The sequence below is a fragment of the Acyrthosiphon pisum genome, chromosome X, assembly GCF_005508785.2.
Source record: "Acyrthosiphon pisum isolate AL4f chromosome X, pea_aphid_22Mar2018_4r6ur, whole genome shotgun sequence".
NCBI lineage: Eukaryota > Metazoa > Arthropoda > Insecta > Hemiptera > Aphididae > Acyrthosiphon > Acyrthosiphon pisum.
The window spans coordinates 33,810,471-33,826,730 of record NC_042493.1 but is presented as its reverse complement, the minus strand read 5'-3'; the positions used below and the strand labels follow the sequence as shown (position 1 = coordinate 33,826,730).

The 16,260-nt window shown below is 27.8% G+C and overlaps 2 protein-coding genes across 2 annotated transcripts in view; both read left to right on the top strand.

Annotated features, from left to right (window-relative positions):
- LOC115033096 overlaps positions 1 to 16,260 on the top strand; it is a 78,270-nt gene that overhangs the window by 3,114 nt on the left and 58,896 nt on the right. The window lies entirely within an intron of this gene.
- On the top strand, positions 142 to 9,290 carry LOC100572065 (peroxidase-like). Its single transcript, XM_016801616.2, has 9 exons — positions 142 to 483; positions 569 to 795; positions 867 to 1,031; positions 1,106 to 1,302; positions 1,587 to 2,149; positions 8,245 to 8,398; positions 8,531 to 8,707; positions 8,782 to 8,971; positions 9,038 to 9,290. Exons 1-9 carry the CDS (start codon positions 206 to 208, stop codon positions 9,226 to 9,228), a joined length of 2,142 nt encoding a protein of 713 aa, XP_016657105.1. The 5' UTR covers positions 142 to 205; the 3' UTR covers positions 9,229 to 9,290.

The window sequence follows — 16,260 nt, the reverse complement described above, 5'->3', positions numbered from 1 at the left end:
GTTATAGTTAATAATTAAACATTTTTTAAAAATTTTTACAGTTTATATAATTAGCAGAATGAGTACCTCGATATCTATACATTTGTGGATTTGTATGTTGGTATTCTTATCATTGTGTTACACAGGTCAAGCTGATTTCTATTTTAAAGGTATAATTAATCTTAAGTTTTGATTATTTTTCATATAAAATGGTAACCATGATTAAATGGTATGTTTAGATGGCTTGATGATAAACAAAACTGACTGGTACCTTCATCTAAAAACCAAAGACTTAGATGATTATATTCAAACAGTTGTCAACCGTTCTAGAAAACGTGAATATTGGGTTACGTATCTTCGAAATAATTTAAATATGGATATGGGAACCCCTGAGCATGGACTATTGATCGATTCTCAGCTTTCCGAAGAACTGTATTCAGTATATTGGCATGCTGAAATTTTTTCTGAAACTTCCTCCAAAATACGCCACAGAGAACGTAATACGTATGTATATATAATATAAGTATCATAAAAAAAAGTATATTCTTTATATGCATAAATTTAAAGACTATTTAAATTATCTTGATAGTGGTGGAGGACAATGTGCCATAGACTTATCGAAAGTGAAACTAGACAAGACATCTTTGGGTAAGATTTGTTTGTCCATGTATTACAACAAGACAGCATGCGTCGGGATGAACTTAAAGTATCGTAGTCCTGATGGTTCTTGTAACAACTCGAAACGTTCCTACTCGGGAAAAGCATCCACTGCCTATAAACGTTTGCTGTTTAATAACTATAGGGATAGTTTTATTGGTAAATTGTATACAATTATAATTTACCTTTGTGCATATCTAATGATGGGATTTCATTTACTGTCCACACAGAAGTTGCCGAAGATTCTTTTTCGTCTTACAGACCCAGTCCTAGAAGGCTGAGCGTTGAATTTGTCACAGACGAGCACTCACCAGATGACTTCAAAACGATGGCAATGGCGTATTGGACGATTTTTGTAGGTCATGATCTATCTCACACGGCAATTTCTAGAATGAGTAGGATTAACCATAACCATATATTATATTGATTTATCATAATTAATGCATGCAAATTAATAATAAATCCTTAGTGAATAGTAATAATTCTGTGAGCTGTTGTAATGAAAACCGAATGGAACTCCGTCCTGGAAGCATATACCACGAGTTGTGCTTGCAAGTTGCGATACCGGATAAAGATCCATTCTTCAGAAACAGTATTCGTTGTATGAACTACGCGCGTTCGGTGCCAGCTATGCGTTCCGATTGTACTTTTGGACCCAAAGAACAAGTAAGAGTTATACAAGATAATTCCATAACAATAAACGTGTATTTATGTTGGTTATAATACTTAAAATGACTTAAATAATTACAAGTTTGGTAAATTTATATATATCATTACAAATTTTAAAAGGGAATGTAAAAAAAATATATAACAAAAAAAAATAATAGTGTCTGTTTAGAGTGGTGCACATTTTTGATACCCCAATTTATTGTTGAGAACTAACTTTTCGAATTTTCCTAAAATCTTAGATAATTACAAATTGAACTTCTAAACATGGTTAATTTTCGCAGATGAACCAAGCTACTCATTATTTAGATGGGTCGATGATATACGGTTCGTCGGCGAAACGGACGTGGTCGTTGAGGACCAACTTGGAGGGCCAACTATTGACAAGCATGGGCTGCGATAACAAGAGCCATGGTGACTCGCTACAGCCGCAGTATATGCCGGTGGAAGAAACCATATCAAACAACTGTCAGTATGGCAGCGGCACATGTTATAGGGCTGGTGACATCCGGGCAAACGCGCTTCCTCAACTGACGGTGATGCACACATTGTGGATGAGGGAACACAACCGGTTGGCCAAACTACTGTCCCATGTCAATCCGCACTGGGACGACGAACGTATCTTTCAGGAGGCCAGGAAAATCGTTTCGGCATCTATTCAGCACATCACTTACGCTGAGTGGCTGCCAGCGCTGCTCGGAGAAAACTACACCAGGTGGAACGGGCTTGAACTGCCAACAAAAGGCTACAGTAACGCGTACAACGAGACCACCGACCCAAGCGTCAGCAACAGCTTTGCGACCGCAGTATTACCGTTCGCTAATTCCATGATTAGCGACACCATAAGGTTCGTGCAAACCTGGTATAATTATATTATTATTATTATGGTGCATATGTACGTTATTTCGGGCTGATGGTTTGATAAAAATTCACAATTCAAGTAATTTGAGTATGTTTCTTTAGAATATTTAAGATCAGTGTGTAAGTGCAAGAACAGGGGGTCGCAACTCACAGGGTATATCACAGAAAATCCCACGAAACCTTTGATTAAATACACCAGAAAAAAAAACTAAACAAATTTAAAATGTCTGTAAACAGCTCAAAATGTGTCAAAATATTATTAAACTCAACATATTATGAAAATTTAAAATATCTACAGTTAGTCGTTTTTTAATAACATTAAAATAAGAAAATCACTACATGAGAACTCAAGTGAATATCCAATCTTGTAAAAATATGAACTTCAAACTAACATAAAAATGTAATTTTACTTTCAGGTAGACATTTTTTTGATAAAGGTAGAAAAACTTATGAAGAATCTTGAATAAAATTTTCAAATCTTAAATTTAATGAGAAAAATGTTTACGTATTTCTTACTCAAAATAAACTGAATATTTCTTAGATATTTACATAGTTTGTCAAAATTCGAACTTTAAAAAATTATAAAAGAAAATTGTGACTGATTTTTTAAAACTTTTTAACTGGCATGTATATATTAAGAGCCTTGCGTTAAATTTTCAAGTTTTTCACGCAACGGTTAAAATTGTATTGACATTCATAGACATTAAAAACTAATAAATTTGGATACTGTAAACGCGTTCAAAACACATAAATATATTTTGAAAATTTTATAGAAAATGCTAAAATTTTTGTTTTGTTTTTCCCTGTGATTTTGAAAACTATTGAAATTTTTAAATTTTGACCTCAGGAATGCACCAGCTACTCTCCCTTCATACAATATACTTAGGATATTTAAAAAAAAAAGCACATCATTGTAAAATCAATACATTCCTCTCAGAATCTAAAATATATTGTACATAATAATAATATGTAGTAACTTGTTTTATTTATAAATAATTATTTTTATTTAATTATAGTGTTTCTTTATGATTGTGAATCTCAACAATAAACATTAATTTTAATCATTTGACTTGCATGATTGTATTAAAAAAAGGATTATAAGGACTGGGTATAGGTCTAGTGAACATTATTGTATATTGAGTAAAGCCCCTCACGGCTTACTGCGTTACACAAACTTCTTTTTTACCTTAAACAAATATTTTGCTACGCTTATGTTTAACACCTATAATCAATACAGACTTCATCAAACTATTAATTGTTACTAAAATAAAGAAATTATAATGGATATTTTTTTAAATACCATTTGGAGACTATTGCAACTATTATGAATTTATATTTATACTATTGTAAATTTACCTATATTAATTTAATTTTGAAAACTTTAAGAGAATGTAGGAAAAAAACACAAAAAAAAAAAATCCACGGAAAAAAAGTTAAATAAAAATTAGAAATATACTAGCTGAACCCGTGCACATAATTGCCCGTAAAAAATTGCAACTCTAAAAAAAATTATGATTGTTCAACTTTTTTTGGGTGTAAACTTGCTTCAGTAAGAGTAACTTAGTCATCCTGATAGGCGATGTTCGATAATTTGATTTGATGCAACTTTTACCTGATCTGCCCGAATAAACAATAATATATAAATACTAATTTCTACTGTAAACTGTAACCAATGGCAACTATTAATAAATAAAAATAAAAATTCCAATTTCCATCGTGAACCTCAATATCCTTGTTTGAACACCTCTTTAAAATGCGAATTTCAGCAAATCCTTTCTTATTGCACGGTGAAAATATGAGAAGGATATCTATTCCAAATTTCAAGTTCGTACGTTGCGTAGTTTTTGAGTTACAGCAATAAGTGAGTTTTGTTAAATTACATTTCGAATCGTATACGAAAATTGATTCTGAGCAATGACAGTCTGTCAGCCTATATATTAATAAATATTATATTTTATGATATTATTATATTAGTAATTCAACATAAAATAATATGTACCAAAAAAATTGCATTTCAAATAATTTCAAATAAGTTATTTTCATTGTGTATATTATACAATATAATAATACTTAACCTTACCCCTACCATAGTTCATAACCCCTACAACAGCTAATGGTCTTAGTCACGAGACTTAAGTTCAATTAAAAAAAAAAAAAAAAATAATAATATACTTTAAAGATTTCCAGTACCTATGAAAAATATTATATAGACACCGTACATGGTTACATTATACTCTACCATGATGAGAAACTTTGTAACTTTGTATACCTATTTGAAATCGTATTTCTATAAATAGTTCATAAAGAGTCAATACATTTCGAACCTTTTATTATTCATGGCAAATGATTAAACAAACATTCAGTGAATATTTTTGAAGAATCTATGGTTAGCTATTTTTCTCTTATTTTAGATTCTTAGTGGAACGATGAATGTATTGATTTAATCATGTGTTCTTTTTTTTTTGTGTCTGTTATCAACTTTTAGGACAGAAAAAAATGCTTGGATTTTCTTAAACACTATCTTTTCTGATAGGAATGTGAATCTAGTTGGTACCTACTTTGGGGGGATCAAAAGTAAAAATTACCAGTAGTTTTCAAAAGCGCCGTGAAAAACAAAAAAAAAATTAAGGTAAAACGGGAATTTTCACGCAAAATCAATTTTTTACCAAATAGATTTTGGTTTTTGATGTAACTAAAACAAATGTCCGTAGATACATGAACATTTTACTGAATGTTTATATTTTTATTTTGGTTGAATGTTTATATTAGAAGTTTCTACACGCCATAACATTTTCCAAATATTTTGAGTTGTTTAGGAACATTTTCAGTTTCCACTTTTTTTAGTTTTTTATTCTATAAATATCAATAAAACTTTATTTGTTGGGTTCAAAAGCTTGCCAATTTAATAGAAGGCTCCTAATATTATATTGTTTCAAAGACGAATGAAAAATATTAAAAATCCATTGTCCCAATTTTTTTTTATAAGCATTTAAAGTTCAAATATTGACAAAATACATAAAAATGACGAAAGTTTTGAAAATTATTTTGAGTAAGATATTCATGAAAAATTTTCTTTTTAAATCTAAGATTTAAAAATGTAATACAAGATTCCTCATTAACTTGTTTACCTTTATTAAAAAAAAAAAATGTATACAAGAAAATCAAATTAAATTTTTATGAGCGTTTGAAATTCTTATTTTTACAACATTTGAGATTCAATCGATTTCTCATGAAACGATTTCCTTATTTTGTTGTTAAAATACGAATGACCGTAGATACTTGAAAATTTCCCTGAATGCTTATATTTTCGTTTTCTATACACTATACAATTTTGAAAATAATTTGACTCTTTTTGGGCTGTTTAAGGACATTGTCAGTTTTCAATTTTTTAGTTTTTTTTTCTTTAAATATGAATATAATTTTATTTGATGGGTAAAAAAGTGTGAAAATTGAATTCAAGGCTCCTGATATATTTTTACAATAGCAGTTGAAAAATATTATTAATACATAGGCACAATTTTTTTTATAAGTATTTAAAGTTCAAATTTCGACAAACTTTATCAAAATTAATATTTAATAATTATTTTGTTGTTAAAAATGTATAAAATGTTCAACTTTTACAGCTAAGGATTGAAAATTTAGAACAAGGTTCCACGTAAATGGGTTATATATAAATTACTTTGTTCACAATAATATCATCAAATATTCTTATTAAGCTCAACTTTGGAAGAAATTATATATTAAAATACCTGGAATAATTATTTTAGTTATTTTTTGTGCTTGTATAATATTATTTGTGGGTACTTGAAACTTCTAAAGTATACTATTATATATCTATGATAGTACCACAGTTTGTTGTTGATGTAACGCGTTACCTAATGGATATAGTGATATGATTAATTTGTAATTTATTATAGGTACCTACCTATATAGGTCAATTTTTTTTTTAATACCATAGATAAGTATATAATATGTCTAATACCTAGACTGACATACCGTCTCTGCTCAGAATTGTTTTTCTTATATACAATGATATTATATCATTGAATTAAAATTTAACACCATCCATTACAGAGACCCACTTGTAACCTACTGTACAGCAGAGCGACGACCACTTGCCCACCTTTTTAGAATTGTTATTACATTATAAAACAATCGATTAAGTATACAGTATACTATAGTATATAGTATTATGTAAATTATATATGTAATATTATGGAAAGTGTATAAAACTATAATAAAACTAATAACTATCAGTTAACTACGATCTTTGACTCAAGATTTTATTTTAATTAATATTCAATCGATTTACGTTTATACTTTATTAATTAGTGGTTCTAAAAAATTAAATATTGAAGTATTAAATATTAATATAAATGCGGCTATTAAAAAAAGAAAAGGCAATTGACCCAGTTACATCTACTGTTACAGCTCACAACAACCATACCAATTATAATATACCTAAAGAGCACATGGTGTTTAAAGTAATATTAAGTATCATTCAACATAGGCGGAGTTACTAATTTACCCAAATTCTGAAATTATGTTTTAAGTTTGGTTACTATAATGTATTTTTACAAAGAAAGTACAATTCATAAGGTATTTAGGTTACATTTGTAAGCACTCATTTACCTGTCTACCTATTCCACTATCAGAGGAAGCTAACAATACCTACGCAAAATTTACAGTAGGCGCCTTTATATATATGACTATATGCTAGCTAAGAATATTGTGTTAAATATTTATGCTGAAATTTTCTTTTTTGTTTGCGTTCTAAGTTTTTCGGAAAACTAAAACCAAGTGGAGGTATCCAAATGTGTTTTAAACAATCGACAATTTCAGACTTTTTCAGCGTTCGAACCATTATGAAACAAGCAATATAATTCTTGTACATTTCATTTTCAGTCAAAGCAGGCATTAATAAGGACTAAAAACAATATTTCAATGAGACAAAAGTTATAAAAACAGCAAAGCAAATAACAGCTAATATTGATTTTGATTATATCAATAAATAATTACTAATAAATAGTTTAAAATTAGGTACTCACTGTACTTATGATGGATGTCCCTACGTCTATATCGGAAATTTGTCGTCGGGGTCTTGAAGTTTATTATGAGTTATAATGTGCTGTCGTCTGGCGCCGTTGATAATTGATAGTTGGTTTTTACTAAACGGCTGGTCGGAGAGGTGTTGAATATCATTTATGTTTTGCATGTGTCGTGTGTGGTGTATGAGGGAGCGTAAGTATATGCCTATTGCCTAATGTGTATATATATGTATATGTATACTGGATAACCCCCCACTAAGTACGGTCCACTATTTATTAGTTATCCCGTGTTTTTATTTAAGTCTAAATATTACATATTACATAATATTTGTTACTATGTTCATATCGATCAAATAATATTATACCGGTACGTACCGTAATAATACGACAATATGAGCTTATTATACTCGATTGTATTAATAATTAATAATAGGAAAAATGTTTAATCAAAAGTTTCCTGAAATATCATGGTTTTTACTTTGCGTTTTATTATTTAAGATATATACAATAACCCGACCATTTGGGGGGGGGGGGGGGTTAAGCCTCCTTAGCCCCCCTAGATACGCCACTTACGTGCACTATTTGGTTTAAACAAACATATAACCCACCACTATTCTTTTTAAAATGTAAGAGGGTAAAATTGCTGAAATAAAACAAATCAGTTTTAGATCAGTAACAAGTATATTGGTACGCGTGAATGGCAGTGTTATAATTTAGAAAAATTCTACTGTTACTTCAAATTGCTTCTGATCTATCTAAATTTAAAAGTTGCCAAAATATATTTGCACTTATACTCCATATATTATATGTATTAAATAAAATTATATTGACGACTGTCTAGTGTCTACATTGTAGACTTAACAATATACCTACGAGTTACGACGACAATATAATATGTGAAGACCTCAAAATTGATAATGTACAAAACAATATATATTAAGATGTCGATTGCTGTGCATTTGTTTCTAAAGAGAATCATCACATTTAGCCTACTTATAATTATTAATTTGTATGAACCTTCATTTTTATTTAGTTTATATACGGAAGACCGAGTGATCAACGCAAACCTTTCACTAAAGGAACATTACAACCGACCAACTGGTGTACTATTAAATTACATGGATCAGCTTGTCAGAGGGCTATCTACGCAGAATACACAAAAAATCGATATGCTATTTACTCAAACGGTAGGTTTTTGAAATACAATCAATATAACACGATGACAAAAACTCATAGATGATGATGACATTATCCATTTAACAGACTATATTTATAAATACGTTTACATATTTTAACATAAGTGATTCGAATTTTTTCAGCTTACAAATTACTTATACAGTGTTCATCCAAACCACGTGTTTGGAATGGACATTGTCAGCTTGGATATACAACGAAGCCGCGATCATGGTATACCAAGCTACACAGAATTTAGAAAATATTGTCGACTAAAAGCTATAAGAAGTGTAAAAGATTTATCCAAGATCATGGTTGAAGGTGTAAGTTTCAAAGTATATTAAATATTAAAGAATAATATAGTGATTATTTCATTCCTGTATATTATAATATTTAGGCAACTGATAAACTATTGAAGCAATATAAACATTGGAGAGATATAGAGCTATTGGTAGGCGCTTTGTTTGAAAAACACGAAGACGACTCAATGGTTGGCCCAACGATTAGATGTATTATTAGAGAACAGTTTATAAGAACTAGAATGGCAGATAGATATTTTTACGATTTACCAAATATATTCAATGAATGTTAGTATATTTGAAATATTTTTTATAAATTATCCTGATTTTAACTATATTTTTTTAATATTTAAGATCAACTGACAGAAATCAGAAAAGTGACGCTTGCCAGAATCTTTTGTGATAACAGCAATAATGTCACAATGATGCAGGAAAAAGTATTTTTGATACCTACAATGGCTGATTTGCAACTCTGTAATTCCCAATTAATTCCAAAAATCAACATCAATCACTGGTCAGAAATGGTCGATACATTTCAAAAATAACCTCGTATAAAACATTGATGTATTTATTTATGATGCATTATTGTTGAAAAACAATATTAACAGTTTTTTTTAAATTTAATAATCAATAATCAGCCTTTAATCTAACCTTTTTTCATTTTACCTATGTGTCATGTTTTTGATAAAAATTTTAATAGTGAATTAAGAGTCTATGTTTAATATTTAATAAATTACATTTTTAATTGAATAAAATACATTTTTAAATGTTGATAAAATATGTAAGTACAATGATTTTTTTAAATGGTACAGCTAAAATATTTTTGGGAAATTTGAGGGATAAATTAAGAAAAGTTTTGTAGACAAAAATATAAAATATGGTATTCATTTAATTAAAAAAATTAATCATACAACAATAATGATTTATAATTAATATTGAGTTACACATCAGAAATTTGTGATCATATTATTTGTGTACATCTAAAGTTATCTGCCTGCACAATAAAGTGGGTCGTTAATATTATCGTTACTTATTGTATGTGCATGGGTATGTGTGTTATCCAAAAAAACATTTTGTAATTTTAAATATTAAAAGTACCTATCATTTAAAATTATTAACAGTTATAAGTACATATTAATATTAATGTTTTAATTAACATTTGACAAGTTAAAAAAAAAGAACTATTAATATAATGTTAGTATGTCATTTCTATGAATGTTTAAAAATAATATTTTAAAAACCCACATTTATATAAATCTTGTAATTTATTTTTATTCTTAAGTTTAACATTAATATTTAATATAAAATTTAAAAATTATAATGTTAGAATCAACGTTATCATTTTGTTCATGTGGCCATACAAAAATATTTATTTTTTTTATAGAAATAGCTAGTGAGCACAGTATAACTGGTTATACTCCATCTAAACTAATATTAAAACGAAATGTAATAAAAACCATTAATATTCTCAGTCGCCTTATTAGTGAGAAAAACTCGACGATTTTGGCTTGTTCTTATTTAGCGGCCGTAAATTTCTCATGCGTTACGCGTATTGTGTAATAATACAAGTTATAACTAGAAACAAGCAAATCGACGTTTCAAAAATAGGCTACAAAAAAAATATTTCGTATTTTCAGATACAAAAAACGATGAGCAAATGAATGTCATTAATCTTTTTTTTTCATTTTTTTTTTGAGAGTAAAAATAATAAATCAAAAAAAATTTGCTGCTCCCTAAAAGTAGTTAATCCACCACTGTTCTTTGGTTGATTTACCTATCTTTTTGTTATGATTGATATTTCTAAATTCAATTGTTTGTTTCAATTCTTCAATAATTTCTATGTCCATTTATTTTGAGAGTCGTTCTAATTGTCAACTTTTTTATTTCAACTAATTGTATATTGACTGATCATACGGCTTTCCTTGTTATTTATTCTGAAATGCATTGTTTTTAAATTTTTTGTAAGAATTCTATTATTCTTATTGAGTTATTGTCATTAAAATAAAAAATTACAAGTTTTTAGAGTTATTATTAGTTTCAAATCAATTACTAATATTCATTGAAGCGTTACTATATATTAATATTAATTGAAAATTCAGAATTAAGACTTTTTAAATCACTCACTGAAAAATAAAAATATTAAACAGTAGTTATATTATATAAATATATTATATATTGGGTTTTTTCGTTGATAATAATAAAATTAATTATATTTATTTGAAATGTATTTAAAATGTTAGGGTGGCCTATTTAAAATAGAGTTAATAACATTATGGGAGAAAGAACATTTAAACTTAAATATAAATATTTATATGTACCTATATTATAATATAACATAATTACTCATCCATAGCGTAAATAGAGCGGAAGCATATGGTAAACAAATTGTACTTATGTACATTTAACGCGTATGTGCTTCTCACTCGCTATACACAAATAAAAAATTGTGCTTCTGGTTACTATTATTACTACAGTCGCCCAAAACACACATACAAACTCTCCTCCCTGCTTTAATATAAGACAGTTGTATAATACAGTTTTTAATATAAATCAGAAATTAATTTAATTATTTTACTAGGTAATAAGTTATTCATTTTTTGACTAACTAGGAGGTGCTTTCAAATTAAACATACTCTTATATGTGGATGATGGATCTGCTTCAATAGCGTAGCTAGATGATAAAGGTCGCAGGGAATTAAATAAAATATTCACCTCCCCCCCCCCTATTCTAGATACATACGTTATGTTGTTTGACACAAGGAAACTGCCCAACTTTGCCCAATGATAGCTACACCGCTATACTGCCTCCCACACCTCTTTAAAAAGCGAAAACAATCAGTCAGCCTATGATATTATATGATATTATTGTTTTGTAAATAAAGTCATTAATATATAACCTATTTACGTTAAACCTTGTTTTAAATTTCCAATCCATGGCTATATACAAGTTGAACGTTTTAACTACAAAATAATTATTAAATTTTAAACTTGATACATTTTGTCAAAATTCGAACTTTAAATGCTTTAAAAAAAATTGTACCGACCTATGTATTTTTAATATTTTTCAACTTCTATTTTAACAACTTATCAGGAGCCTTCCATTAAATTTTCGCGCTTTTCCCAACAAATAAAATTTTATTGATATTTATAGAGATAAAAACTAAAAAAAATTGAAAACTGCAAATGTCCATAAACGGTTCAAAATGTTATGGTGTACAGAAAATTAAAATATAAATATTCAGTAAAACTTTCATGTAGGTATCTACAGACATTTGTTTTAGAGTTACACCAAACACCAAAATCTATTTAGTAAAAAATCGATTTTGCGTAAAAATGTCGGTAAATTTCATTAATTTTTCTTTTGTTTTTCACAGTGCTTTTGAAAACTACTAGAAAGCTTTTACTTTTGACTCCCCCAAAGGTACCAACTAGACTCACATTCCTATCAGAAAAGATACTGTTGAAGAAAATCTAAGCTCTTTTACCGTCCTAAAAGGTGATGACAAACAAAAATAGAAAATTAAAAAAAAACACACATCATTGTAAAATCAATACATTCATCGTTTAACTCAGAATCTAAAACATTTACACAATATAGGTACAATAATTGTTTAACATATCATTGGCATATAAGGAACAAAAATTTTAAATTAGATATACCTATAATAGCTTAAATTCTCTCACATTTAAGAGAAATTAAGTTATTTTTATTTTAAATACATACCATTTAACATAAGTCACAATAAATGTTTTGAAACATCAAAACAATTTTAATTATTATTATTATTACTTATTTAAATGTTTACATTAATACGCATATATTCATGTTGAACAAATTATGATTTATGGGAAACGTATATCTTTAATTTTAACACCACATATTTTACTTTAATACTTTTAACATTACCTACTGTAAATCTTAATTACTTATAATGCCTATATATCCCTATCATATATTTTAAACCTCTGAAAATAAATAATTGTATACCACTCACCGATATTAAGCCTATTTCATTTCTTTTATTCGAAACACAATAGACTGTACCCATTTTCTGTTTACCCTTTGGCCCAGGCGTGCCATTTCAATTTTTTAAAAGGTATAAATGCTATAACAACTATAGGACGGACAAAATAAATATCTCCTGGCCAATATTTGTTGTACTGTAGAGTTATTACAAGAAAAAATATTTTCTTAAAATTAGAATCTTTATATTTTCCATGTAATAATCTAATATAATTGTTGTATATTTAATAATTATCTAACTACTTAGTTAGTATTTATTTATTTAAACTTAAATATAAATATTTATAGACTGTAATTTGTGCCTAAAAACAATGACATTTTTCTTTCAAAAGAACGTTTAATAATACATTAATAATAATATTGCATAGCCATAGGTGCCGATACTTAAGAGGACGTTACAGCGACATTTGTTGTCTCTGTCTTACAAGAGCGTAACATAAAAACTTCTGTTACGCACCAGTGTCGTGTATTTTAAAATTTTAAAGTGTTCGTACATCTTATAATACTCTTCTTAAAATATAATGAAAAGCGTATGTCATTGTCTACATATTAATCTTTCCTTTAAATTTCATAAGCTCTAATTTTTAAATGAACGGAGATAAACGTGTTCTGTAGAGCATACATTTTGCTATGTTACGCACTTGTAAGACGAAGACAATAAATGTCACCGTAACGGCCCATTAAAAACAATTACAAAATATATATATATTTTGGCCTGGCGCAGAAAAATAATTGTGTGGCCAAAATACAATCTTTATAAATTGTAGGTATGCATATACTACAACACCTCAAATGACCTAATTCCGATTTTTATGTTTTACATAAACTATAGGTACACCGTATCAATATGTAACAATAAAACACTCATCTATTTTCTTTGTTGATGTTTAGATTTCGAGGTTGAGTATTATAGTTTACAATAACTCCTTCTACCTATTATATAAATTCTCAACATATTTTTTTTTATTTTACACAATTAAAATCAAAATAGAAAATATATAAACTAAAATGAATTTGTATTTGATAATCCTATATTCTTTTAAATACAGATCCTTTGAGAAAGTATTTAAAATAATTGATCCAAGTACAATATTTTATAGGTCACGGACCACCTCAATTTTACACAAACTAGGAAACCCTTTTATTTTCGCTCATTAACAAGAATACACAAAACTTTCGAAAAATGTTTAATTTTTATTATCGGTCGCGATAATAGTATAATTTATTACTCTGATACCTACACACTTATAATTGGTGTTATGCCTCAAAGGAAAATTAAATTATTAAAATATTTTTACAATTTGTAAGTATGGCTCGCAGAGCACCGCACAATGTCTCTCAGCGTCTATGTTATAGTCTATAGACTATAGTTGTTACGCATAGTGTCAAATTATATTATGTGACAATTAATATTTAAATGGAAAATACTTCATATATTTGACTATTTGAGTATCTTATATAAGGTGGTATAAGTCAGCGGCGTAATTATGAACTGTTAATGAGGGTGGTAAGTGGTCACATAATTTTCTGCAACACAAGGCTACTTTTAAATTTAATCCAGTAAAAAAAGTTAATATCGTTTTATAGTTAATTCACTAAGTATATATTAGTACATATACTAAACGTTTTATTTAAAGATTAAATACGTGTCTAATTTCGTTAAAGATATAAAAAATCTTTGGATTGTGATTGTCAATGTTTTAATGTGGTGATTACATTTAAATGTATTATCCTCCCATGGTTTTTCTTCATAACCTTTTTGTTTGATATTGTTTGATATTTTTTTTTTAACAACCGTCATAAATATTTTTTTTCCGTTTGTAATCGCAATACCATTTTTATCAATCAATTTATTAATTATGAATGCTTTATTCATTTCTTACATATTAGGTCATTAAGAATTGTCCACAACAATTTGTGTTTTACCCGCTTTCTTAATTTCATCATGATAATCAGTGCTCGAATTGGTATTGTACGCAGGCTGCGGAGTCCGCTTTAATTTTTTTCATACATTTAAGAGTTCCGCTTCATATCATTGAGCTAGAAACGCGTCCCCATATTTGATTTTTTTTTTCATTTATTATTTATAGCAAATAAATTGTTATTTTTTTTTATCAAGGAACGTTCATAGTCATTCATCACCAACAGTCGTTACAATAGGTAGGTACGGGTAATATTGTATAGCAGCATCGACTTGTCAAACATATTTTATTTTCATAGTTGTATTATAAGTAAAATCATTTAATACTCTAACTTGGAAAATAGGTTATCATCGATGATTATAAATGACAATACGAAAAAAGTGGTGCATTCAAAATTAATCTGTACATGAATATTAATGTTATTTAAAAAATAATTTCCATTTTAATCTTAAATGATACACTTCATAGATACGCTTTCTGATTAATAAAAACCTATTTAATATTTAGGTAATTTGTCTAGAATCTAGATGATAATATGAATCAAAACCATTTTCGCATAGGTAGATAATTTTTTCACATACAATTTGAAATACACTGTATATACATTTCTATTGTTAATGTGTTATCACTTATTTTTTAGCTCCAGATATTTGTTAAAAAAACTTACCAATTTGGAAATGTAGAGAAAAATCAATGTCTGATTCATAAAATATTTATAACAAAACTGTTAAATTCTAATTAACAATCTAAGACTGACGTCACATTTAAGTATTCTAAACCAACATTCAAAAAAACTTTTAAATTACTCAAAACTATACGATAACGTTTCATTTAAAAATCAAATATTGATAGACTATTATAAACCTACTAAAATTATCTATGAAAATTTGAAATTTGTTTGTTCGTTGATTAATATTATACTATATTTATAATATAGGTTCAACAAGTAAGTTGCAACAAAATATGAATATAATAATAATATTGAAAAATATAAATTTAGAGTTTTCTTCCAATTGTAGTTTGAGTTAAGGTAATCAAAAGCATTATACTTTTTATATTATATATTAGTACCGTTTAATATTTTTTCACAATAATCATTATATTCCTTATTTGAATTATTACTATTCTTTTCAATTATTAGTTTCTTCAATACTTTATCGCAGGTTGGTGCAGTTACAATCCAATCTTTTGTTGAGGCCGTGGAGTTGTAAATTTGGAGGAATTCCAATACAATACCGTTGCTCCAACCAAATCCGTCCTGGATTATATACTCCCCTGTACTTTTTCCTATTTGGCCACCTTCATCCACTCGGTACTGTCAAAACATTTGGCAAATTAGTGTACACGATAACCAACGACAATATGATTTATTTAAATAAGTCTACAGATGTAGTAACAAGTGTTAAAAAAATGTACAATCTACCAGGAGTTAAAATCAAGGCTGGGCAAGTTAATGATTTTTTTTAACTCAGTTAAGTTAAGTTAATATGCACCAATAACAAAAAGTTAAAATTTAAAAGTTAATTTAACTATAGGTTAACTCAGTTAAGTTAAAAGTTAATACACACTTTTTGTTAACTTTTTATTCATATTAAAAAAAATTTAATTTGTTTATATAACGCTAATATACA